A 27,445-nucleotide genomic window follows, 5' to 3' on the forward strand; every position below is an offset into this window, starting at 1 on the left:
CCCAGTTTAGCCTACATATGGCTCCTGTCCCATGCCCTCGTGGTTGACTCTTATTTCCTAGCGATCTGCTGAATTGTATCAACGCACCAGCAGTTTAAAAGAAGGCCCACCGCCTTCTCAGGGTAATTAGGGAAGGGCATAAATGCTGGTCTTGCCAGCGATGCACACACCCCACCCTTTAACCTTTCATTAGCCTCATTATTGCATGGGTAGATCAGACATCTGGGAGGAACGTCTGGAATCTTCCAGGTGTGCTGGCGAGCTCTTAGCAAGATAATTCAGATAGATTTGCCATGTAAGATGGCTCAACAGGAAGGCCATGTGCAATAGGTGTTTCCCCCCCCCCCCGTCTTTGTACTCTAACCTCTCTTTTGTGTACACATTGTCCTGTACCTTTTATCTCTCTAGTTTTCCTGAAAGCGCTTGAATATTTAAGGTTTGTGGTTCAAGTCGATTGGTGTCTGTTGCAGGCAACACGATGGCTTCATGTTCCGGGACTTGAACCACCTCCGTACCAGATAACCAATCCCTTCAAAAAATAAAATGTTTTTCAGTGCTGTAAACTATGAATTGAATGATGAAGGCAGTTCCCTCCTGGCCCCTCAGATATCTGAGCCCTTTCGTGCTGTGGGTTGCAGTGTTTCTGACACATCCCACAGACGACAAACACAGCTTCAGTCAGCAAACATTTGGTTCATTGTTTAGTCTCGGTCGTTCAACTATTCCCCCCTATAGAGTACCCTTATGCTGCAATTCCGTGTCAGAGTCCAACTGTAAAAGGAGTGGAACCATGAGGTACTGTGGGTGCACTGTTGGTCGTAGGCCTTGTGGCACACGATGGGGGCGAGTTGAAGAGGAAAATTGATTGTGATTAATGAATCGGGGAGAAATTGGACATCGTTGGGGGGGGGGACGAGTTTTGGGACGCAATTTCCCCTGTCCGATCTCCCCTTGAAGTGCCAGATTGGAAGCCAGCGACTTCTAGGTCTGCATGGTGCCCGCCCGAAACAGATGTTGGGCACCTGGTATAAGCGTATCGGGGTCCCAATGCTGATTGTAGGACCCCATTGCAAAATTGGTCATCAATTGGGAGGAGTTTGCACGGTGCATGCTCCTCCCAGTTGTTCCAGGTCTTCAGCAGCCTGACCCGTGGTCCTTAATGGATGGAGACCACTCACACAAAGGTAAGAAACCTTCTTTTTAATAGTTTCATTTCTGTGAAGCCAGGAAGAGCAAGAGTGCTCCTTTCGGCTCCACAAAAACAATGCAGGGCTCCTGCCGGGCCCAGGCTGACCACCCCCCCCCCCCCCCCCACATTGCTTCACCTCCCCCCTCCACCAGGGCTCGACTTCATAACCAGATGAAACTCCTGAAGCCACGACTAGTGAGCGACGTTGGGACACCCGATTGCCTTCCGCAAATCGCCGGTTTAATTCAAGCAAGGCCCGGTGCCGGATTTGACGCGAGTCTGTCGCCAACGTCTTCGGGCGTGCGTCGGGATCACTCCTCCCATTTCGCACTGGTCTCTGGTGCGAGTTGAATTTCTCCTCCTCAATTTCCTATTCTGTCCCTTACTTCACCGCCCCATGGCCAGTGACTGATAGTGGAGTGCTGTTCTACCACCAGCCCTCTGGTACCTCACCTATGTTAATCACCCTTTGCCTGTGATCCAGGACAGTGAGTGCTGGCAGGCTAGCCAACCTTTAGGAGGAGAGGAGAGGGGTGGGTAGATCACAGCCAAGCCCACTTCTTCCCTCATCTAATGTCCACACATGCGAATTAGTGATTGGCAGTGGGGCCCTCGCTGTTTCTTTTTTCGAGGCCTGTTGTAGCAGCGAAACAGCAGCCCTAGTAGATCAGGGATCAAACCTAGGGCTTTCCTGGTCTTTGTGGTTTAGGCAATATGTTTCTCAATTGGGTGAGTCTGAATAACTTGCACAATAAGCTCCTCCACTGTCTTGTTTTCCAACAGTAATTTGTTTTGATCATCTCATCTGCCAGTTAGACCATGGGTAACATTGAATATTTTCCATTTGCTGAGATCAGCTACTGTGGTATGTTTGATATTTTCTTGCCACGAGATGGAATCATCATGCAGCTGGGCTAGAATGCATTAGTAAGCCACAAGTGTCAAAGCCAAGGGAGTTCTTTGGTCCCAGTTTAATTCCCTGGTCTGTCCCAAGTTAGCTGATATCCAGCTGGGTCAGCAGCAAGGGGCTACACTTGGCCTCATTGTCTCCAGGCTAGGAAGGGTGGGGCGGGGTGGAGGAGGGAAGCATATGCGTTAATGTTGAGCAAGGACTGAGTTGTGTTCAGCTGTGTTGTTCCACTCTTACCATTCCTATCCACACTCACCTACATTGGCTCCCTGTCCCCCAACACCTCACATTTAAAATTCTCATCCTTGTGTTTAAATCACTTCATGGCCTCGCTCCTCCCTATCTCTAACCTCTTCCAGCCCTACACCACCCTCCCAGACACACTGTTGCACTGATTTATGGCCACTTGTGCACAACCCCTTCACTCCCCCATTCGTGGCCATGCATTCAGCCGCTTAAGCAGAAAATTTGAATGTGGAGCAGAAGCATCTCTGCCTCTCCACCTCCTCCTTTAAGATCCTCCTTAAAACCCACCTCTTTTATCAAGCTTTTGTAATCCTGCCCAAAGCTCCTCCTTTGTCTCAGCGTAATTTTTTTGATTATGCCTCTGTGACGCACTTTGGGATGGTTTTCTACTTTAAAGGCGCTATATAAATGCAAATTGTTGTTGTTACTTTCTTAAAGAAAATAGGGATGATGTCAACTCTCCCTCCCCACTCCAATTCTCCTTTACAGTGGGGTACAATTCTCTTGTTAAGTGCCCAGACTAGAATAGTCTGCTGACTCTCACTGTCAATTCTCTTGTTAAGTGCCCATTCTTTATATGTGAGCCTAGACAGTGAGAGTCAGCAGACTATTCTAGTCTGGGCACTTAACAAGAGAATTGTACCCCACTGTAAAGGAGAATTGGAGTGGGGAGGGAGAGTTGACATCATCCCTATTTTCTTTAAGAAAGTAACAACAACAATTTGCATTTATATAGCGCCTTTAAAGTAGAAAACCATCCCAAAGTGCGTCACAGAGGCATAATCAAAAAAATTACGCTGAGACAAAGGAGGAGCTTTGGGCAGGATTACAAAAGCTTGATAAAAGAGGTGGGTTTTAAGGAGGATCTTAAAGGAGGAGGTGGAGAGGCTGAGATGCTTCGGCTCCACATTCAAATTTTCTGCCTAAGCGGCTGAATGCAAGGCCACGAATGGGGGAGTGAAGGGGTTGTGCACAAGTGACCATGAATCAGTGCAACAGTGTGTTTGGGAGGGTGGTGTAGGGCTGGAAGAGGTTAGAGATAGGGAGGAGCGAGGCCATGAAGTGATTTAAACACAAGGATGAGAATTTTAAATGTGAGGTGTTGGGGGTCTGGGAGCCAATGTAGGTGAGTGTGGATAGGAATGGTGGGTGTCTGGCACCTGGATACAGGCAGCAGGGTTTTGGATGAGCTGAAGTTTATGGAGGATGGGAGGCCGGCCAGGAGAACATTGGAACAGTCGAGTTGGAGGTGACAAAGGATGAGGGTTTCAGCAGCAGGTAGGCTAAGGTAGGGGCATAGGCGAGCCATGTTATGGACATGGAAGTAGACCGTCTTTATAATGGAGAGGATTATGGGATTGAATAGGATGCCTAGGTTGCAAACAATCCTGTTCCACCTGAGACAGCGACTGAGGGGGGGGGAGATGGAATTGGTGGCAAGGGCTGGCTTGTGGCAGGAGCAAAATCAATGGCTTCAGTCTTCCCAATGTTTAGTTCCAGGAAATTGTGGTTCATCCAAGACTGGATGTCGGACTAGCAGTGTGACAATGCGGAGACAGTGGAGGGGTTAGAGAGGTGCTGGAGAAAGAGTTGTATGTCATCAGCATATGTGTAGAAGCTGGGCCCATGTCTGCAGATGTAGTTTAAAGTACTTGCATTTCCTCTGGATGTCCTAAAGCACTTCCCAGCCAATGGATTATTTCTTTTAAGTGTTTTTGTAGGCAAACAGCAAATTTGCAAACCCCAATGTCCCATAAATAGCAAGTGAGATAAATGACCAGTTTGTCTGTTGTGGTTTAGGGAGGAATGTTGTTCAGGAGACCAGGGGAACTCCCTGATTATCTTCCATTATTGCCATGCGATTTTTTTTTTTTTCATTTACTCCCACCTGGACAGGCCAGCAGAGCATCAGTTTCATATCTCACCTGAGAGAGATGGAGTACCCCACCAGTCCTGCATTGAAGTGTCAACCTATATATACCATGTGCTCAAATCCTGGAATGGGCCATGAACTCTCAGAACTTATGAATTAGAGGAATGAGTCACCAACTGAGCCATCCAAGTGTCGGATTATATGCCGGATTCATCCCATGATTCCAATGTCTTTGCTCCTGCTGGAAGGTAGTAGAGAATAATTGCAAAGCCTGCCATCCTATACGACAGCTTTTCTCCGATTGTAGCTTGGCTACTGTGCTGGGAAATCTTGGATGAAAATAAAAAGGGTGCAAAGTGTATATGAGGAGTATTTTCCATCTTCTATTTTGTGCTCTTGAAGGCATGGGATGTCAACAGCAGTGTGTCAACATCAAACCCTCTCAGATCAGAGATACAGAATAAGACTCCTACTCTGCCTAACAAAGTCCCTTCACCCCAACCTTGGGTCTCCTGCTGATGCACCCAGTTTAGTGCCTAATTAGGAGCAGTTTTGTTTTTTGGATTCATACCCAATAGGAACTAGAGACAGACTAGAGTCATTTCGCATAGGGTCCTTACAGCCAGAGATACCATTGTCCCACCAGTCTGAACTAGGAGTATTTCATTTCATTTTTAAAAATTTTATTCAAATTTTCTTCGGCTCGTCTCTACAACAGCCAGTATAGATAGGAGGAAATTTGCTATATCGTAAGATTGACCAAGTATATGCCATAGTTTTAAGCATGAAGGATTTGGTTATCAAGCCATGCATCCCTTTATTGCCCAGATTTCCTAATTGACGTAGGGTTCCAAAACAAAGCTTGAGGTTGGTGTCAGACTGTCCAGGAGCTTCTAATGCTTTGCTCCCAAAATGGCTTCAGCAGAGCTAAGAGTGCCAAACCAATATCTCTCAGATGCTAAATGAGGTACTGGATAGACATTGGTTCAACCAGTGAGATCTTGGGATCTGGTCATAAAAGCCAGTTTGATGGCTGCACAGTTATCAAAGTGTATCTCATTAAGTGGAAAGCATCCACTTCAAAACTAGCTTTTACTACGCAATAGAGTTCTTCTGAAAAGAAAATATTGGAAGGAGACCTGCTTTAAGTAGATGTTATCTGGAAGCAGGAATTTACCTTTAAGATTAAAGAGCTGGTGTGACCTGGAGGAGGGGGTAGAGTGCAGCTTTTTAATGATGTATTGATCTGTTGGTGTAGTGATTCATAGTAACAGGAAGTGGGTTTCACTTATTGCTTTCCCCTCTTGCTCCATGGATAAGCCAGTCTCTGCCTCAGTGACCAAGGGGGGTAAAGGGAACTCCCAGCACGGAGTGGGGAAAATCACAGGGTCATGACAGGGTGACCATTGGACACTGACCAGTATTGGCAGAGGGCTGCGGCCAAAGCCCTCTTGGTCACAATTGGTGCCTGGCCTGGTGAGATCAAAGTGTGGGGGAAGGAGGAGAGAGAAATAAGATTTTTTTTTTAAAAAGGAAGGGTCGTGGTTTCCCTGATGGTTCAGTTGGTAAATACATCGTTCAGTCTGAAACTGAGCCGCTTAAACCAGGAAACCACTAGGCTTGATCTGCAATTCAGCTCAGTTAGCTGATCTCAACCAGACAGTTACAATTGGACTTTGTGTCTTGGGGGTAGATAAGGGAGAAAAATCAGCCTGCACCCCCCGCACCCCACCCACCGCCTCCAATAGTCACATAGCCTGCTGATACTATCTAGATGTATCCATGAAGATTGGCCAGGGGGTGCTAAAGGTTGGCCAGCACATGGGGAACAGCGCCCACTGAGAGCCTGCTTATAGGAGAGGAGGGGAGAAAACTGAGTTGGGACAATGAAGAATACAAGAGGTATGTACCCACACATCCCCACTCCAAAAGAGTGAACAAAAAGAGATCATGCCATGTAGGAGTTTATCCATTAAGTAGGCAGGAAGGGCCCAGGGTTTAATACCTGTTGTGTACTAAGTTAGGCAATTTCAGCCAAGGTGGAGGCAGGGGTCCTGCGATTGACCTCAGTACCTCCGAGTTAGGGAGGGTGCAGTTGGCCAGGGTTCTTGCTCCTGATCACAATCCTGAGATACTGCCCAGAAAGGGTTAGTGTATGGGCATCTAGTGACAACGGGATCGGACTTGACTGTGATGCCCCGGTGGTTGAAAAGGCAGCCAGTGCTCATTGGCACACGTGAATCATTGGTCGTTTGGGCAAGGGACTGGAGAGTGTCTGCAGCCTGTGGAAGCAAACCCCAGGATAGGTTAATGCCTTCAGGAGGGGTGGAAATTGGCAGGAAAAAACTCTTGCAGGGTCGGGTCTAATTTTAAACTGCATTTGAAAGGGGATAGATGGGAGGTGGGGAGGAGGAACTGGGTGGTGACACCTTGGGGGTAATTTTAATCCCCAAGAACGGGTGGGTGGGCAGTAAAATAGTGGATTTTTGGAGCGGGACCGCATCCTGGCTCCAACACACCCGCGCGCACACAACAGAAACCCGGAAGTCCCGTCCCCACTTAAAGCCAGCGAGCCGATACTTAAAGGGGCAATGTACCTCACTGCGATAGTTGAGGTACTTACTTTTGTAATGCACAAAAACTTAAAACAACTTTAACCTCACCTGTTCGGGTTTCCCATTGCTTCTGATCCACATCAGGTGAAAGCAGGCGTGAAGGGCCTGATCCATGAGGTGAGTGTTTGTTTTTATTGCAATGCTTGTGGGCCTGGAGGAGCAGGAGTGCTTTATCCAGGCCCAACAAGCTCACCTGGCCAACAGGACCGCACAATCGGCCGATTTCCCCTCTTTCCCCCCCCCCCCCAACCTCCTACACCACCCCCTCCCCCCGACGCTGGACACAGCTCCCCCCACTCCCACCCCCACCCCCCCCGATTTTCCAAGGCTGGACGCCCCTGATGCTGGACTCACTGATATTATCCAACGCCCATGATGTCATCCATGTCCCCCAATTCCCCCCACCCCTCCGATTTCTTCCACGGCCCCCACTCGCTTGCTCGCTCCCTCCCTCCCCTCTCTCCGATTCGCTGCTCCTTTCCTTCCCGACAGGCATGTGGGATACCAGGAAGCACAAATACTCGCCTTCAATTGAGTTGCGGTCTCAGATTGCGACGCACTCAATTGGCGTCGGGGTTCCCCACCCGTGTATCTAAAGACGGGCTGAATTCCCGCTCCCAGCTAAAATCATGCCCCTTGTTTCACAGCACAGCAGCTTGGGAGATTCAAGATGGTCACTTATCATGAGACACCCATAGCTAATTGAGGAACATTAACCTCATTGCTACCTCAGTGCCTGCCCATCAGCCTGTTGACTGATTTATGTTTTATGATTCACTCCGTTTTTTTATGGTGCTATTGTTCTGTGTTTTAAAAAAAAAATGTGAAATGTACCCGTGAAAATGAGCATTTAAAAAAAAAATCTCTAAACGTGCTTTGTTTCTCTCGTCAGGCAAATAGGCGACAATCTGATTGTCCCTGGAGGAGTGAAGGTCATTGAGGCTCATGGCAAGATGGTTATCCCCGGAGGAATTGATGTGCACACCCATTTTCAGATGCCCTACAAGGGGACCACCACTGTGGACGATTTCATTCAAGGAACAAAGGCTGCCCTGGCAGGTGGAACCACGATGATAAGTGAGTCCAGCAGCCTCCTCATTCATATTTAAAACCATATCCATTTAAGCTGCTCTTCAATTAAAAAAAATTGCCTCTCTGCACTGCCATTTCAATGGAGCTAATGGGAGTTTTAACAGCACACTTCAACAAAGCACATCATGTATCTAAAGAAAGCTCCTTGCATGAATATTTTTCTGTCAATCATGTTTTAAAGCTGCAGCATCCCACAACCCCATTTATTTTCTGATGTTTGTGATGAATGTGTTGAACTAAATGTTACAAATGCAGCCCTTTTTAGAGTTTAAAAGACAATTGAGCCCCCAATTGTATGGTCTTGTTATCGAGCGATGTTGAATTCCCCTTCTGTGCTCTCTCCCCTGCTTCCAAACGATTACAGATCAGGAACTAACTGTCTGGACGAGTGTGAGCGCTGATGTACAAAGCAAAGATCTGCTCCCCCCACCCTGAGTGTTTGCAGTTCTGAGCACTGTACAAGAGGCTGAGGGGGACATTTTTGGCAGACAGGGCTATTGAAAGGTGTGATTGATAAACTGGAGTGAAAAGTGGTATCTTCCGGTCCTGTTCAATCCTATGTTCCTAAGGACATTAGGATATATGGGAGGTGGGGGGCGGGCTTTATGTCTGTCCAGTGACATCTTGGGTAAACATGGTCTTCTGGAGCTTGCTTGATTGCCTTAGGGAGTTGGGGAGGAATTTTCCTGAGTTTTTCCTGAAATTAGCCACAGTTTTATTTGCCACCCCCCCCCCCCCCCAGGAATTATTACTGGGGAGGATGTACCATCTAATGGATTGGTCTTTGGTCTTTCCTTTACCCTTCTTTCCACGTGGCATTCAATCGCTGTCAGATCTGAGGGGATTATTGGGTGGGAGATCTGATCTTAATCTTTGTTTTGTGTTTTACTTTTAAAATTTCTGCTTTTCTCCCTCCCTGTCCTGAGAGTGCTGACTCTTGCCCTAATGGCCATTCTTCAAGTGTCAGCCTAGATACCAGCAAGCTATTCAACCGTGAGTCAGGTAACACAGCCACGTCCAGCTTTACCCAACATCTGCACAAGTGTTTGGAGCTGGGACACTGATTGGCGATTGGGAATGGGATTCATGACTGACTCTTTTGCAGCTCCCTCCCCCACACCCACCCCCAAATCCAGGAGCACTGAGGCAAATTGTAGCACCCAAAGTGCTACCACAGCTGTGATCTGCACAGACCAGGGATTGACTGGCATTCAAGCCTGTCATGCAGATAGCTGCATGGCTCCTTCACCTATTAGGTCATCGGAAAGCTCTGCTTTTGTTCAAATTTTCAAAGTTTAGTCGTGTGAGCAGAGATTCTTTGAAATGCCTTTGTTCTGCCCCTCACTGCGAAAGGTCCAGGAACCATCCAAATACGGGGCCTGTTTGAGGGGTTGTCTCTTTCATTATCTGGCTAAAAATCTCCCGAAATGGCTGCAAGGTTCCTTTTTTTACAAACTACCGAAGGTCTAATTGATGATTCGTCATTTCCATTCTTTTTTTCTTATCCCAGTGAAGGATGTTCGTGCTGAGGAACAGAACTCTTTCCTACTTCAGTTCCCCAGTCAGGTATCAAGCACTTGGGTCAGGTCTGTAGTAAGATGCTGTGTAAAGCTCTCTCCACCTTCAGAAGAGCACTTCCAACTTCACCAGTCCGATGATTCCCGTTCCCCACATCAGCCATCCTGTGCCCATTATTAAGATACAGATCAGCCGTGATCTACTTGAATGGCGGAACAGGCTGTTGGGGCTGAATGGCCCCCTCCTGTTCCTATGTTCCTGTGCTCTTTGAGTGAGGTTGCCACTTTAGTATTACCTTGATTTGTCAATTCATGATTACGATGAAATATCCACTCATTTAAAATTAGACCCTTACAGCCAGCAGAGAAGACTTCCATCTCATCAATCTGGACTAGATTTGAAGCCAAGTCCCAGAAGTGAAACGAACATAAGAACAGGAGTAGGCCATTCAGCCCCTCAAGCCTGTTCCGCCATTCTATTAGATCATGGCTGACTTGTGTCTCAACTCCATTTACCTGCCTTTCCTCCATATCCCTTAATGCCCTTACCTTAACTCACTGAATCATCCATTTTCTTTTATTTGTTTTTATTTCATTTCTGATTTGAATCAAAACATTAGATAAAGTAAATAAAGAGAAACTGTTCCTATTGGCGGAGGGGTCGAGAACCAGAGGACACAGATTTAAGGTGATTGGCAAAAGAACCAAAGGCGACAAGAGGAAAAACATTTTACGCAGCGAGTAATTATGATCTGGAATGTGCTGCCGAAAAGGGTGGTGGAAGCAGATTCAATTGTGGCTTTCGAAAAGGAATTGGATAAACACTTGAAGGGAAAAGAATTGCAGGGCTACGGGGAAAGAGTGAGGGAATGGGACTAAATGGATTGCTCTTACAAAGAGCCAGCATGGGCTTGATGGGCCAAATGGCCTCCTTCTGTACAGTAACCATTCTATTATTCTCGAGATCTCCTTTCATGTTCATTTGCCTCACTCTCTGTTAACGTACCCCAGCTTTCTGAAGATGTCATTCTGTAAGTGTCCACTAGGAGGTACATAACTGGGACGGTTTCTTTAAAAAAAAACTTGTGCTAGAGAATGGAATTCGACCGATTTCATGGAAATTTCGGGCACTCTGTCAGCATTGAGCACTTCCAGGTCGAATGTAGCACAGATTGATGTGCCCCAGTCCCAGTCTCAGAGCAGCAGCCACTGCTGCCTCAGTGTGACCTTGTTTTTCCATATCCCACTCCAGCCGCCCTATAACTTTCCTGAGTGACACTGCCAGTCAGTGCAGGTTGTGTGCTGTGGGCCCCAGTGCCCACTCGGAACTGAATTGAGTCTGCCCGAAATCATCGCAATAGAACGCTCACAGCCAGAAGAGACATTCATCCCATCGGTCTTGAGTTGGATTTTAACCCAGAGGTGATAAGCCAGTGTCTAACCCCTGTACCCTGACTGGGGTTTTTAAAAATAGCCTTTCTTCCCTTGTGGAGAAGATCCTGTTTCCTGGGCAATACAGAAAGGATCAGGGTGAATATTAGAATCCTAATATTGTGGTCTTCCCCAAGGCAATATTCGGAACTCCTCGTTTCAGCTTTCACAAAGATCTGCAATATTCTTCTTCTGTTCACTCCCCCCTCCCGCCACCACCACATTTTGCCTCTGTAACTTTGAGTAGCATCGAGGATTTGTTTAGCATTAAGATACAGGAACGGTCCTGATAGTTTGGCACGCTTAATGACTTCTGGTTACCTCTGCAATTCCACGATCACCTCACGATAAATGTGAGCTCTTAAACCGCTTTAATACAGATGGCTTATTTAATTCAGATTCTAGGAGACCAGCATCCGAGAACCAGCTTCCTGAGTTTACACCAATAAATCCAGCTTATCCCAAGTGCAGCCTCGTAGATCCAGGAAGAACTGGGTTTACAATTTAACTCCTAGGCCACGAGAGCCAGATGTTGTGGTGTAAATGTAGGGAGTCGACTCGTAGACCTGAATTGAATGAGCCCCAGTATCAAAACGGCGTTATATTTTTAAAGGTAGGACTGTGATATAAAGGGCCTTACGTCCCTCCAGAGTCACAGAACACTGTCTGTGAGGTGGTTTTATTCCCTAGTTCCAGACACAAGGCCCTGGTGGTACTGTTGGGTCTCCATTTTATTCTGGTTGTTGGGAAGACTGAAACACATTTGTGACTTTTCAATAATTGTGTATCGGTCAGTGTTGCAAATTCACCCCCTACTGTGAGCAGGCCAAATCTGCAACTACACAGGAAGTGGGTTTGCGATATAAATGGGGCACTAACTTGTTAAAGACTTTTATTTGTAAATGGTGAGAAGCATGAATCCAAGGTAGCGATGTTTTAAAATTTGAGCTAGTTAAGAAACATCATAATGTTGAAAACAACCTGTGCTCCTGTGTAGTGCCCTCACACAAAAAGGCATCAAGGCAGTTCACAGAGGAGTGGGTCAGACACTGAGCAGGAGTTGGGGGAGGTGACTCAATGCACAGTCAAAGAGGTAGGTTGTAAGAAGGCTTTTGAAAATGGCTAGAGAGGTGGCAAGATCAGAAAGGTTGACAATAACAACTTTCATTTATATACCGCCTATTTTTAAAAAAAAGTCCCTAATGTACACTGAGGTGTATCAAAAAAAATTGAAGCTAATCCAAAGAAGGAAATATCAGGAGGGATATGGGATTTAAGGAGGGTCTTAAAGGAGGAGAGGGGGTGGAGAGGCAGAGGGGTTTACATAGAATTGCATATAAATTACAGCACATAAACATGCCATTCGGCCCAACTGGTCTGTGCTGGTGTTTATGCTTCAAGCCTCCTCCCTCTCTATTTCATCCCACCCTATCAGTATATCCTTCTATTGCTTTTTCCCTCATGTACTTATCTAGTTTCCTCTTCAATCCATCTATGCTGTTTGTCTCAACTACTCTCTGTGGTAGTGAGTTCCATGTTTTAACCACTCTCTGGGTAAAGAGTCTCTCCTAAACTCCTTCTTGGATTTATTAGCAAGAGAACGCAACGAGCTGAGCCAAATCGGATATTAAATATATTGTAAGTCCCAGACTTCTTAGTCAACTTTAGTGTTATGTTAAAGATCAAAGTGGTACTATTTTTATTCACTTTTATTCATTTTATATATATATCTTGGGTGGACTTGGCTGATCAAGGTGAAGAATGGAATACCTCCTCATTTTGGCCTTTCATTGTCAACATCAAGCACTCTGGTGTTGGATATACAGCACTTGTTAGATGCTGAGTAAAACTCCCTCCCTCTACATTAACCAAACAATGATCCTTCATACTTGACCTCAGAACAGGGCTCCCTACTGCACCTGTGTGACATTTTGAGTTCCTGCACCAGCAATCTTTATGGTCATTTTGAGGGTGATTGCCAACATTTTTTTTTATTCGTTCATGGGATGTGGGCATCGCTGGCAAGACCAACATAGTGCAATTCATGCCAAGTTGCAGCCTGTTTTCTGCTGTGGGACAGTGTTCACCAGGAACCATGTTAAAATTAACCAACCCCATCTCACATCGGGTCCTTTCAGCCACAGAGAGAGGACGCTTTCATTCCATCAGTCTTAGTTGGATTCAAACCCAAGCCCTAGAAGTGATAGTACAGTGTGCTGACCTACTCTGTGACCCAGTAAGGGTGAGGCAAGGAAAGGGTTGCGAATTATTTGTGATTTGCACTTTTGTTGCTGGTCTGGTCCAGGAATATAACACTTGTGACATGTCATAGTTGGAGGCAGGGATGAATCAAAGCCCATTAGAATTGTGATTAAATTTCTGACAAGCCTCCAAAAACAGCTACAGGAAATTTGAAAACCATCACTGTTGATTACTTAAACTGGTCCTAGGGAGAGATCTCTCTGGTAGTCCTTAGGGGCCTGTCTGGGTTACTCGGATTTAAGGCTTTACGGATGACACTTATGGTGTTTTAGATCAGACATTAAAACGAGGCTCCATTTGACCTCTCGGGTGGATGCAAAAGATCCCATGGCACTCTTTGAAGAGTTGTAAACAATTTTACAACACCAAGTTATAGTCCAGCAATTTTATTTTCAATTCACAAGCTTTCGGAGGCTACCTCCTTCCTCAGGTGAAGTGCTTTGGACTGCCTGAGGTGAAAAACGCTATGTAAATGCAAGTTCTTTCTTTTGTCGTGACTTGCTTAACGCACTGATCTGACTCAATTTCTACTGGCCTTTGTTACGATAGCCTACCAACGTTGTGAAGCTTTCGTGTGTTGGCCACGGCTTCTGACTTACTTATTATACACACTGACCTGTGACCTTTGGCAATGTGTCGCAAGCATGCTGAAAATGACACACGTGTGTTATTTAATAAGCATGGCATTGTGGGTGTGAGTTGAGCTTGGCATGTGACTTTGAGAGAGGAGCTGTGAAAATCTGAATTGGGCCAGGCTTGCCTTGCTGGTTATTGGTTACGGAGTTGAATCTACCAGCTTCACATCCCTGCTTAGTCGATGTGTCCAAGAATGCACGTTTGTAATGAGCATATTCTTACTGTCCCAGGTACTGAATGAACAAAGATTTAAACACACTTCTCCTTCCCCTCTGCTGCTTGTCTCAGTCAACAACAGAAGTGCCCCCTAGAGTGTTCACATCTCTCTCACCCCAGCAACACCTTTTAAACAGCACAGAGTACTGCAGGAGAGTGACTTGCCCGAAATAGAGATGACCCTCGGCCAGGGTGGAGTCCAGCAGCCTCAGATGTTAGCTTGAAACTGGTCCTGGAATGTAGTCCTTGTATAATGAAAAATCAGTGGGAAATCATTCTCCTGGGTTGAGATTCAGGAAGAGAAAGGGCAGAATTTGTGTGGCATGCCAGCACAAAAGACGCTCCAGCCCCGATTTTCAGCAGTGCCTGAGGCTTAAACCTAAGGAGGCTGTCAGGGGACCAATGTGGTGTCTAAGGCATCGTCACCATTATTTTCTTGTTAATCTGTGGGTGCACTGGCTTCCTCCCACGCCATCCGTGGTGACCTTCAGGAGTGGCGTACGTGTGGCATGAATGAAAATTTACTGGGTGAAAGAAAGAAAAAATAGAACTTGCTTTTGATATAGCATCTTTCACGACCTCAGGATGTCCCAAAGCAATTTACAGCCAATGAAGTACTTTCAAAGTGTAGTCACTTGCTAATGTAGGGAAACGCGGCAGCCAATTTTGTGCACAATAAGGTCCCACAAACATCAATGTGATAATGACCAGGTAATCAGTTGGTTGAGGGATAAATATTGGCCAGGGCACCTGGGAGAACTCCCCTGCTCTTCGAAATAGTGCCGTTGGATCTTTTACGTTCACCTGAGAGGGCAGACAGGAGGAAGCAGCATTATTATATGATCGTACACGGCTGGTGTGGGAGGAGGGATTTAGAAGTATGTCACTTTTAAAAACAATGGAGACACAAGGCGACAAAAGAGATGGAGGCACAAAAATGGGCAGTACATTAGTCTGTTTTATAACTCCCTGCCCACTTCTTTGGGAATTGTGACAGCATTGTAAGGATTTCCATTCACATGCAAAGCAATACCCACTTCCAGTTCCATTCCCTTCTTTCCCTGTAGTCTGGTGAAAACTGATGGCCCCTGAGAGGGAAGGTTTTCTCACTTTATTTCCTGAAGGCTAACGTCGGAGAGCTCTTAAAGATGGATTTGTGAGTACGGTGTATGATTTGCAAAACAACAAAAATCTTTTGCAAAGAGAACTGAACACTAAGAAGACTGTGAATCTGTAGCATTTTCTAAGCTATTGAAACTCCTGTTGATGAAAGAATGCGATACTGTCAATCACTGCTTGTCCACCACATTAAAAGCCCGATATAAATGCAAGTTATTTTTATAGACCAGCCCCACCTACTCAGCACACCATTTTTGTAAAAGTGATGTTGAACCTATTCTTGCTTTCGCTGGATGGATTTCAGTTATTGGTTCAGTACCAGAAAAAGTTTTTTTAAAATTGAGATCAAATTTAGCAGTCGTACACTAGAACTAGGTGCAGCTATTGTGTGGACCCTTTAATCGAGTTGCATTCCTGAAATGTAAATTGCTTGCCTCCAATAATCATGGTGGTTGTGTGTCTTTTTAAAAAAAAACTCAAGGGACTCTGTCAAATTGTTCAATTTGTTTTTCCTGGAGAAAAAGATTGACTGCAGATTTGTCCTGTAATCATGAGAGGAACCAATCATTGGCGAAGGTGAAAGCAGGTTTGCCCACCATTTGTACCCGTAGAATTAAAAGTCTCTATGGTTAGAAGCAATGACTGTAGCTTGAGGTGCGGTTCCCGAGGAATTTAAGGATATCGTTGCCCTTGAGACAGGACTGAGGTGAGGCGCCAGGGTTATATCCGGACATCAAAGGACAGAGAGACGCCCCCTCTCCTCCACCCAGGTCAGCAACAAAAACTTGCATTTATATAGCACCTTTAACGTGGTAAAACATCCTAAGGCGCTTCACAGGAGCGATTATCAATAAAATTTGACACCGAGCCGCATAAGGAGATATTAGCACAGGTAATCAAAAGCTTGGTCAGAAGTAAGTTTTAAAGAGCGTCTTAGGGAGGAGAAAGAGATTTAGAGGCGGAATTCCAGAGCTTAGGGCCTAGGCAGCTGAAGGTACGGCCACCAATGGTGGAGTGATGAAAATCGGGGAGGAGCACAGAGATCTTGGAGGGTTATAGGGCTGAAGAAGGTTACTGAGATAGGGAGGGGCGAGGCCACGGAGGGATTTGAAAACAAGCATGAGAATTTTAAAATTGAGATGTTCCCGGTCCGGGAACCAATGTAGGTCAACGAGCAGAGGGGTAATGGGTGAACGGGACTTGGTGCGAGTTAGGATATGGACAGCAGAGTTTTGGATGAGCTCAAGTGTACAGAGGATGCAAGGTCAGTGCATATTCGGAATTCTTGGGCATCCTGCTTATGATTTTCTGTCTGTTCATTTTAATGGATTGAAAATCGCGGGCAGCAGTTTCCCGATTATGTTGGCCGATGCAAGAGGCCCCTTGGCGAAGCAAATTCAGAAATTGCACCCCCACCCCCCAAATCCCAGGAATGTACCTTGTGAGGAGTTACACATTCTTTGTGAAAACAGGAGACTTCGAGGTGACCTGATTGACCAGGATTATAAGTTGATCTGAGCAAATTTTTGACTAAGGCAAAAAGTTTAGTACACTAAGAGGGCAAGTTTAAAAATTGAGGAGGAGGGAAATTGGGGGACTTTTTACCCAAAGGGTAATAGAGTTACGAAATAAATTACTTGGGGGATATCAATAGTATAATGGTACAAGAGACAACAAGATAGACGGGGTCAAAATCAATTAAAGTAGCAAGCCTGATGGGTAAGATGACCTTTTCCTCTTTAATATCATAGGTTTACAACTCAAAGTCATAAGAAACTATGTAATAAACTCATCATCAAGTATATTGAATGCAAAATATGTTGAATGATTGTGGATGGAAATAGAGACACTCCTAAGAAGTAAGGAGGCCGTGTAAGGATACAGGCTTGGCACTGGGCAGAGCGGAGTTGGACACCTCTGCTCAGAGGATAGGTTTCACTTGGAGTATGAAGAATATGGTGAAAATTATTTCTTTTTCATGTTTGTTTCAAAATTGAATCATTTCAGTTTAAATCAAGATGGCTGCCTCTGTCATTTTAAAAAGAGCTCAAATGTTCTTTAGTCCCTTCAGTAACGGTTTGAATTCTTTTTGGATGGATTGTCATCAGTTAAATTAAACATTTCTGTCCCTTTAATTGATGAGACTCTCATTTAAGAGAGCGACAATGTCAGCAAATCTAATGCAGTTAAAATGGTTGCCTTTTTTCTATTTCACTGTAAAGCCATCTAAGTTTCAAATATTGGAAATAGTTTACTTCAAAATTAACACTAACTTAGGCCAGGGATTGATGTTGACATTTTACTTGCGGGTCCTTTGGGCAAGTGCTCAGCCAGTTAACATGCCAGGCTGTCTACCTTACTTGTCTGAATGAATATTGAGTGAACACCATTGTCTGTGCTTACTTTTTGCCCAATTAATTAACTCTTATTGTACTGGCATCTCCAGGGAAATTTATACACCCTGAGCTACACGTTTTTGTTTTTACTTTTCACCTCACGGGAGGTAATTTTGGAGCACTGGGATTTCAGTTTTGGAGAAAAATAATTGACTCATTAAACTTCCCCACCTGCCTCATGCTGCTGTAGCTCCTCATGCCTGCCCTTGGCTGGATCATTCAATTCCATAATTGAGTTTTGCAGTGAGAGACTGATGAAGGAGATGCTACTGGAAACCAGGGCGTCCCCTCTGATCCCTCACACTGAAAGCACACTATAACCCAGGGCTGAGCTCCCCCCCCCCCCCCCCCCCCCCACAGTTGCTCTGCCTTTGTGTGCCTCCCTGTATCAGGAGGGAACAGCCCTGTATATTACAAAATGCACATCTAGCAGTTGGAAGGGTGGGACTCAAAACACATTGGCTGGGAGTTTCCTGGAATGAAAGTTATGCCGTAAGTCCCGCTGGTTGGCATGTGCCCACCCTCCCGACACAAATTTAAGCCATAATTTCCTGGAAAGCTAATCATTGTGCGGTCTGTATATTGCAAGTGGACATCCAGCAGTTGGAAGGGCAGGACTCAAACACATTGGCCAGGAATTTACTGGAATGGCATAGTTGACAAGTTATAGCACAAGTCACACCGGTTGGCGCGCTGATCCTCCTGACACAAACTGGGAAACTAAACGGCGAACGACGCAGTGAACATGGCGCCATTCCTCGGACCTCAGAAGTGGCGTGACTAATGGTGGGCCCTGGGAGCCTTGGGTGGAAGCACTATTTCTAGCTCAGAATAGACGTCTCCTTCCGCAGTGCCTAACACGCTGTGCCTCCTCCCTCTGCTCCTCCGTAATAGAAAGGAAAGAAGAAAGAACTTGCATTTATATAGCGCCTTTCATGACCTCAGGATGCCCAAAGCTTTACAGCCAATGAAGTACTTTTGAAGTGTAGTCTCTGTTGTAATGTAGGACAGATAGTGTTGTAATAGTGGGGGGGGCCACTGAAGGCCCTTTTGAATGTGTCGAGAGGGGTGTTGGGTCCTAGAAATCTCTGCTTCCGACACTCGCGTGACTCTGGGCAGGAAAACTGATGATGTCAGTAAGAGATGAGCCAAAAAAAACAACCTGGGAAAAATCAATTCCAAACAGCAAAGATGAAGTTGCAAAGTTTGAGTAATTAATTCTGTTAACTTATTTAAGAGCCATGAATGTCGCTATTAGCAGGTGACACCAGGGCCCACCTTTGTCTAGATTTCTCGGCGTAACTGGGCACCACGAGAGAACTAGCATGAATGTGGGAAAGCCGCACTCGCGGCTAGTTTGAACAGGGGATGGGGCAGAGCTATGTTAATGAGGGTTTTGACGGAGGTTACGGCGCAAAAGTCCTGGGAAATTACAGCGTGGCGCGGGAACTGGCTGAACTCGCTTGCGCCATATCTTCCTCGGACTTTTGCGCTGGAAAGCGGTTCGCCGTTGTTAATGGGGTTAAGCGTCCCAAGAAATTCCGGGCCATTGTATGCCCTTTTTAAAAAAAAAAAAAAGAAATGATGGTCTGGGCATGAGGAATAGGAAAGTTCGTTGAACATAATTCCGTGCGGCTTTTGCACCCGTGCACTGCACCCTCTTCCTTGGGAGCAGCAACAGAACAATAACTGTCAGGATTTTCATTCAAATCCAAATGTTGCCCACTTCCAAGAGCCCTGGCGTTAGATTCTGCAGAATTCCCCAGTGTGTTCCTGAGGAGTTTTTCCTCTCATGATGTCAAGCTTTAATTCTACCCTAGAGAAATGGCTACATCCTCGAGCTCTGGGATCTATTAGTCATGTTAAATAACAACAAAAACTGCACCATGGCAACGGTTTTAAAAAAAAACACTTTTCGTAGCAACAGGGAGCTGCAAATTTGGGAGGGTTCACAGTATACAACTGAGCGTTGCAGATATGGATTTCAGTGGGTCCCCATGGTGGTGATAAATGGCACCTTGGCTCCAAAACATTAAATCTTCCATATTTCTGGAGTTTGGCAGATTTAGAGGTTGCAGCTTTGCTTGTTGACCTGCTGACTGTCATCGGAACCATTAGGCTTACTGCAGAAATGTTATTTTTGCTGTTCTAAGTCTTTAAACAGATTCATAAAGGCACGTTGGGGATTTTAAGAATCTGTAGGCCGGAGTGTCTGGTGGCATTCTTTCCCTTCTCCCCTTGTGTCTTAGTTTCTGAAAAGCGGCCTACCTGAATATAATGATTCCTTGTTCCTCTTGTGCCAGTGGAGAAAGGGAGTTCTATAAAAATAAAAATTCCACACGGGAAATCTGCTCTCCGAGCCTGCTGTGAATGCACTTTGTTGCTTGATAGCCAGGTTCAGTGTCGGGGTGGGGGACTGATACCATTTAGACAAGGTGCTTTCGGATGAGAGGAGATGAAAAAGTGACTGGCATTCAAGAATCGGATCTGAGCATTCAAGTGTTTTTTTGTTGTCCTTTTATTTATTTTGCAGAGACTTTAACCGCGATGAGCATTCTCCAGACAATTCAAAGTTGAAACTTCAGTTGGCCAACTGAAAGAAATGTTGGCCTTTGAGATAGTTACAGCAGCTTAAAACAGAAGTGTTACAGAACATTTCGAATGTGGATCTGCAGAGATCGCATTGACTTTCAAGGGCATTTTGTCTTTTCTTGTCTTTCGCTCCATTTTGTTTTGTGAAATTGGATGTCCCCCCCAGGTCTCCGATGCATTTTCATGGGGTGTTGGTTTGTGCGGTAGGTTAAAACGTTAACCTTTCACCTCTGGCACCTGGCTTTGAATCCAGCCCAGGCAAGAGAAAGTTTGTCTGTTTGTTGAGTAGCAATTTTCTTCACACAAAATTGGGTGATTTTTTTGTTGTTTGTATTTGGGATTTGCCCTGCATGCACTCTGGGTGACTTTAACCAGAGTGTATTTCACATGTTAAACTATGTAAGCACCATTTCACTAATGTGCATAATTTTTCAGATGCAGTTCAATATCAATTGCAGCAAAATGGAGGGAAAAAAATCTCAGTATTTCAGTAGGGAGCACAACCGGACTGAAGTGCTTAGTGGTACTCTGGAAGGTCAGAAGTAGTGAGTGAAAGGGTTAATTGTCCTCATGTGGCATGAATTTGGCAGAGAACAGCCACAATTCACTCCCTATTGTGCAGACGGCCACAGCAAATAGGCTCAAATTCAGTACGGGTTGAAAATGCTCATACACGTGGAAACATCCATTGAAGTGTCCCATTGGCCTAATGAGTCTGGCCAGTGTGAGAGAGCCCCAGCAGGTCCCGGATTCGATTCCTGGTCTGTGTTGAGGTAGCTGATCTCAGACAAGAATGGCAGTTGGGTCAAAAGGGAATTGGATATATACTTGAAAAGGAAAAAAAATTGCAGTGCTTTGGGGAAAGAGCCGGGGGGAGAAGGGAGTGGGACTAATTGGACAGCTCTTTCAAAGAGCTGACATGGGCCGAATGGCTTCCTTCTGTGCTGTATGATTCTGAGAACAGAATTGGGCTTGCTTCTGATGCCCTCTTGTGGTTGAATAGTCTGCCGATACTGTCGACGATTGCACAAGAAGACCATCACTAGGATGAGGTGGCGGAGGGCGGCCAGGATTGCGGGCCCACACCCCAGCATGCAGCAGCACCTCTAGGAGAAGGGAGTGAGGCTGGAATTTTTTCAAATAATTTAATAATCTGAGTAGCGATGGAATGCTAATCATTTTATGGAGTTTGGTGTACCAAAACCTATAAAGAAAAGGATACTGAGCTTCTCTTTCATGGCCTTCCTTGAGGCCAATGACCATATCCTGCTTCCATTGTGTAACTTCTATGGGATAGAGCGGACATGAGCACCACCAGAAGTTGTCATTCCTGAACAGTCAGTAGCCGGGCAAGATGCCATGTTGAGATAGCTGAGCAATAATGAGCCACATGCCCGCAAGCTGCAGGCGCTGCTCGTTTACCCATCATCATTCAGATACCTGGCAACCCACGAGCGCTCGACGACCCATCTCAGCGGCCTTCGCTGAGCGCTCGCTTCCATTTTAAACGTGAGGTAAGCCAGCCTGAGCAGCACGAGGGGAAATGAGACCCAGCTGTGACATACAGGAGGCGGCCCTGGCCTGGGGAATTAATCCGTGCCTGCAAGATTGTAGGAGGCATAAAATTAAAATCGAGGGTTTAGTTAGAAAAACATTGACCGTGAGAAAACACCTCTGAAAGAGGATAAACCAGCTTAGGCTGAGTGAACAATGGTTTCTGCCTGTCAGTCATTCTGGAAACCTGGGCTCGTGATAAACCATTTGTTCCCCAACTCCCTCAGGCACTCTAGAACTGCAAGTCTAAAGGGTAAAGTTCCGACTATGTTTTTTTTAAAAAGGTCTTTTTAAAAATCATTTATCTCGTGTATATATTTGAAGCTAATTGCATTTTGACAGGATTTAAACATTGACTTCGTAGTGCTGTGAGAAAGACAAAAGGGTATGGATGGAACCTATAGGTCAGGATGTGGGAATCCGAGGCCTTTGCTTGAGGCTGCGCGCAGTGTTACCAAGTGCCGCACGCTGACCCGACTTCTCCTTCCCTCTCTCCCCAGTTGACCACGTGGTCCCGGAGCCCGAGAGCAGTGTCATGGCCGCCTACGAGAAGTGGCGGGAGTGGGCGGACAGCAAGTCGTGCTGCGATTACTCACTGCACGTGGACATCACCGATTGGAACGAGGGCGTGAAAGAGGAAATCCAGACTCTTGTCAAAGAGAAAGGTCTGTTTAATGCTTCACAAAACATGTGTTTGTGTTCAGTGTATATGTTTATGTAACGTGACGTGAAGTACACAGGTAGCACACAATAGGAAAACATTCCTTCAGCCCTCTGCTCAAGGCACCAGTGTTGGAGAATCGTTAGCCACACTCCACGTGTTGAGCAGCCTCAGACTTGACTCCTGTTTTGCTTCTCTGTTTAACCTTTCCCATCTGCATTCATCAACCCACTTCCTCAAAAAAAACTTTTTGTCCTCTATCTTCAATGTCTGTTTCTCATTGTTTATCTCTGCCTCTGTTTCTTTTTCTCTTTTCCTACTTGTGTTTCTATCTGTCTGTCTCTCTCTCTCTGTCCCTGCATCCCTTTTATCTTCCTACATTGTTTCTCTCTTTGTGTCTCTGTTTCTCGCTCTCCTTTTTGTCTGTTTGTCTCTTTCTCTTCCTACTTGTGTTTCTCTGACTCTCCACCCTGTCTCTCTCTGTCCACATATGCACTTTCTAGCAGGGGTTGCTGAGCGGCAAATTAAGTGGAACCACTGATTAATATTGTTTCCACCCTGGCCTAGGCCAAGGATGCTGTAGTACCTCAACTGAGCTCAGCAAAGACTGGGAATCAAACCTAGAACCTTCCTGGACAAAGGGATTAATACTACACTGTGCATTAATTCACCCTCTCAACCAGCAGGCAAAGAGTTAACAGTTGCTTTTAGTGATCGGAGCCTTTTCTTCTGCTTCAGCCACGTTTTAAATATTTCTTCCCGTGGAGGGTGATGCTTGACTTCCCAATTTAATGCACTTCTCTGTTTAATTGTGCACCCGCACTGACTGTACAGGAGAGACTCTCGGCTGAAGTCCTTGTTTCAGATTCTTGTGAGAAGAGAGCGTGACGAGCCGGATTTGTTTGTTTACAGCTGCCCCGCTTGAGGTCCTAAATATACCCCAACCCATCATTGACATGGTGAGCCTGGTGCCAGCATGATAATGGAGCATCCTTTAGCTATTTCCCCTCCCAAAGCAAAAATTTAAAAATTAGTTTGCCAAGAACTTTTCGTGAAGACCACATCCCTTTATTAATACATGCTGAAACAATGGATTGGTAATACACAAGTGAGCCTCAAAAGCATGTCGTAGTGCAGTCTAATAGCATGTTGAATCAATGATCTGGTCTTTTCTGTTTCACCGAAGAATAAGTTGTTTCATAGGCCCCAGAGGAAAAGCATCCACCAGTAATGAGCTTGCAGTTAAAATGGAGGACTTGGCAGTCTTAAGCTAACCTGAAGAAGCAGATGAGCACGCCTAGAGTGTCTCAAAAGGGAGCAGTGTTGAATATAGATCATTAGACACCTTCATGCTTTAGATCTCGTGCTGGTTCTGCTTTTAAAAAAAAGTCAAAGCTCCTCAGAATTCTGCCACCTACAGATCTTCCTCTTGCACTGTCCCTTCTCAGCTGTGCGGTGTTGGAGCTGTTAATGATTTGGGTAAATGGTGACCAGTTCATGTATGTGATATTTTTGGGCTTTTACACTTGATTTTGCTTTTCCTTGAGTTCATGAGTTACAGACCACCTCTGAATTGAGTGTTCACACCCTACGACCAAGTGTGTGCCTCTACTTGCCCAATATCTAGGGAACTGTAGCCAGCCCAGGGGTCACATGGAGTGCCCTCACCGTATTTTAGCTCACTGGATAAATCACGTGTTGTCATCTGGTTTCCTGGGGGGGGGGGGGTGAATTTGATCTTCGGCGGGAGCACAAAAGAAGCGATAACAAATCGACAGCCCCTTTTGTACCCCGCCCAATTTTCTTTTCCAGGCTGCTGATTCGCTGTCGCCCTTTCTGCATGGGTTAGTGATGTCTCGGTAGCGCCTTCACCTGCTAGGCCATCGAGGGAAGCGTGCTTGTTGTGCCTTAGGTGTTTACATCCTTAATTGTGTCCTTTTGATCAACATCCTGTGAATTATGTGATGAGGTTCTTGACTGCTGATTGTTCTCAAACCTGGTCACAGATGGTGACATTTAAAGGACAATAAGGACACCATGAATTATTCAGTCAAAGTGATTTAAAAGTAATGCAGAGTATGTCGTGTGTAAATGGAAGTAGGAAATATTACTTACTTATATAATGGGTTTGAAAAGGAAACATCTGGAATATTGCTCTTCAGCAAAAAGAGAGCTTGAAGTAGCCTAACAAATTGTCTTTTCATTTATTAAAAGAAAATGAGATGCATTTTTTAATGCAATGGCTGTTTAATCTAATGGTATACAGGAGCTGGTAATGACACTGATGATTTGAACGTATCAGCCTAGGAGTTACTGTTGGGGATGTTAGCGGGTGGACAAATGCTTAATGCTTGAATTTGACATTCCTCAGTCTGCCATTTTATCAATGTCATTGATCTACTCAAAATGGTGTGGAGATGCCGGTGATGGACTGGGTGGACAAATGTAAGGAATCTTACAACACCAGGTTATAGTCCAACAGCTGGACCAATTCAATGAATTGGCATGACATTCCTGGTCAAGTACTTGAATCCATTTTAATGGGTTACCGCTGGCATTCAAGTATTTGACCAGGAATGTCATGCCAATTCATTGAACATTCATCCATTGTTATCACCAGTGGTCATTTTTAGGCTATTTATATAAAAATGAAACCCAAAACAGTTTATATTGAAATGTTTCGTGAGTGGGTTATCCAAACTTGGAACGTGGCTTTTACTCACCTGGGATTGGGAAGTCCAAACTCTTCTGACCCTGCCACCTCCCCTCAGTTTTCTCCACCACTTCCTTGTTCTATTTTTTGAGGTTGGTAACTCTATTCCAAGGGTCCTTTCTGAACCTCATTTCCACCCTCGAAGTAGTATGATACCACCTGGATTTCAGTCCAGGCACACTGGAGATGCTGCCGCTAAAGTGCCCTTACCAACCCTGGCAGCCCATCCCGAATCTGTAAATGGCTCTGTTTCCTTAATTTGGGATGAGGTTCGCAGGCCCCTCCGTTTGTGCAGAAGACGGTGGGGGTGAGGGGAGGGGTCAGTTCTCCTGCGTTTGCTCCAGCATAGTGGCCTCTCTGAATTTTGGGCTCGCGGCATTAAAATCGCGCTTTGTGATCTTGCCTCAATGTGCCAGAGGCAAAAGTCCACGTGGTATTACGCTGCTTTGAGGGTGGAAATTAGACTCAGAAAGGGCCCTTGGAAAAGCTGCTGTAAACCACCCCCTGCCCCTGAAGGAGCCAGTGGGCCTTTTCTTTTGCCCGTCTCCAGTAATATCTTGGTGCCTTAGTAAAGTCTTCAATGGAACCCTCGCCAGCTTTCAGAACCTGTGATACACTAGATAGAGTTGCCAACCTCAAAACAAATAGAACAAAGAAGAAGGGGAGAAAACTGAGGGGAGGTGGCAGGGTCAGAAGAGTTTGGACTCCCCGATCCCAGGTGAGTAAAAGTCCACGCTCCAAGTTTTAGCCAGTTTGCCAGGACCTAAGTAACTGTACACGAGATGAGTTACCAACTTCAGGTAAAGAATGCTTCAGTGTTTTAAGTAAATAGGTTAAAACCATCATCAAAATAACAAACAAAGGAGTGTCATACAAAAGCATTAACACATTTATTATTAGTATTGCGTAGTGCAATTTAATTCAAAAAATATTCCCTCCCCCTCAATCCAGGTGACCATGACGCATCTTATTTTACTATATTTATAAATTGTATCTGTGTTTCACTTCTGACAGGTGTGAATTCCTTCCTAGTCTACATGGCTTACAAAGATTTATATCAGATGTCGAATGCTGAGGTAAAAAAAAGTGAAACCTGTATTCTTATACTCTGGTTTCAGTTGTATCCTGAGGGGACAGGATGTTGGAAGCAGGATAGAGCAGCACATGTGGGATATTGATAGCTTGAGTAAGGATGGATGCTGTACCCATCTGGCCGGCTTTTCTGAAAGTTGTTTGGACGCCATGTTAATTCTGAAATACTGACTGAACACTACTTTGGATTTGCTTTTCTTCTCTCCATCCCTACCCTAGTAACATGCTCCCAGGCGTTTACCAGTATTGTTCTGTAACTATATACACCAGGCCCCAGAAGTACCAGGCCTCTTTTCTTCCCCCTCCCCCCATCTGAAATCACAGGGCTTTTATCCACTAACTCCCAGTGGCAACCCTGGAGATTTACAGGCAAGAAGATGTGGCCAACTAGCGTTTGGCACAGCTCATTGGTACGCCAACCATAGTACCACCAGGCTGCCTGTATTTGGAAATATTAGATACTGGGTTCAAAATGGAGAACTCAACAATGCACAAGGTGTTCTAGTGCTTCATTTCATTGTGATGCTCTGTTGGACGCAATGGTTTAGCTTCTAAAATTTCCATTGTAACGGAATTTTAAAATGTGCCGCTGCGGTTTTCTTAAAAGATATCCCAACACCTGGTTTTAACTAGCCAAGGCTTTTTTTTATATTGGAGTAGATGAAATAAGCCAGTCCAGGGTGCTAACTGTGCGCAGGAACATAAAACATTTCACACAGATGTGGGGCTTTTGTTCACAATTTGGAAGCTTTGGCAAGAAATATCAGCCTGCAGGTTTCTGATGTCAGCTTCCCCACGGTGTGACAGAAATTGGACGGCGGTTACAAGGAAAAATCGGGAGGAAGCCCTGCCAGAATTCCACCCACTTTGCACAACGATGCATTTTCCAGTGAGTGGGACCAGCAGCAGTGGAAACGCCTGCCTCAAACAGGGCATGGTGACAGGCATGTGGAGACACAAAATAGTGGCAAATGCCTCTTGATATTCGTTCAGCCTTCCAGACCCATGGAGCCCTAAGTATAGCACTAGGAGGCAAGGGGAGAAAATTGGAGGGGAGGTTGTGTGTCCTGCAGGAGCGCAGGAATGTACAGGACAGGGAAAAACCATTTTGATCCAACTGACCAGCCCCAGAGGATGAATCCATTCTATTAAACAATGAGGAAACCAGCAAATGATAGAGAGGAGTAGTGGCCTCAAGGCTTAAGGAGACTGCTTTTATCTTGGTGTAATTGATGTTTTGCCCAGACCCTGATTTGTAGTGCTTAATGCGAGTCATAAGACTGGGGAGGGAGACACCAGGGTGTGGAGACGTAAAGGAGGACTTTGTAGAC

At 45.4% G+C, this 27,445-nt stretch overlaps 1 protein-coding gene across 3 annotated transcripts in view; it reads left to right on the forward strand.

The window, feature by feature from the left end:
- LOC137332583 (dihydropyrimidinase-related protein 3-like) overlaps nucleotides 1–27,445 on the forward strand; it is a 193,010-nt gene that overhangs the window by 95,136 nt on the left and 70,429 nt on the right. For all 3 annotated transcript variants that reach the window (XM_067996513.1, XM_067996514.1, XM_067996515.1), the window contains exons 3-5: nucleotides 7,726–7,910; nucleotides 22,149–22,313; nucleotides 26,037–26,098. In XM_067996513.1, coding sequence (XP_067852614.1) covers nucleotides 7,726–7,910; nucleotides 22,149–22,313; nucleotides 26,037–26,098 — 412 coding nt within the window. The remainder of the gene's footprint in view (nucleotides 1–7,725; nucleotides 7,911–22,148; nucleotides 22,314–26,036; nucleotides 26,099–27,445) is intronic.

This window comes from Heptranchias perlo, chromosome 14, assembly GCF_035084215.1.
Source record: "Heptranchias perlo isolate sHepPer1 chromosome 14, sHepPer1.hap1, whole genome shotgun sequence".
In the NCBI taxonomy this organism is placed as follows: Eukaryota; Metazoa; Chordata; class Chondrichthyes; order Hexanchiformes; family Hexanchidae; genus Heptranchias; species Heptranchias perlo.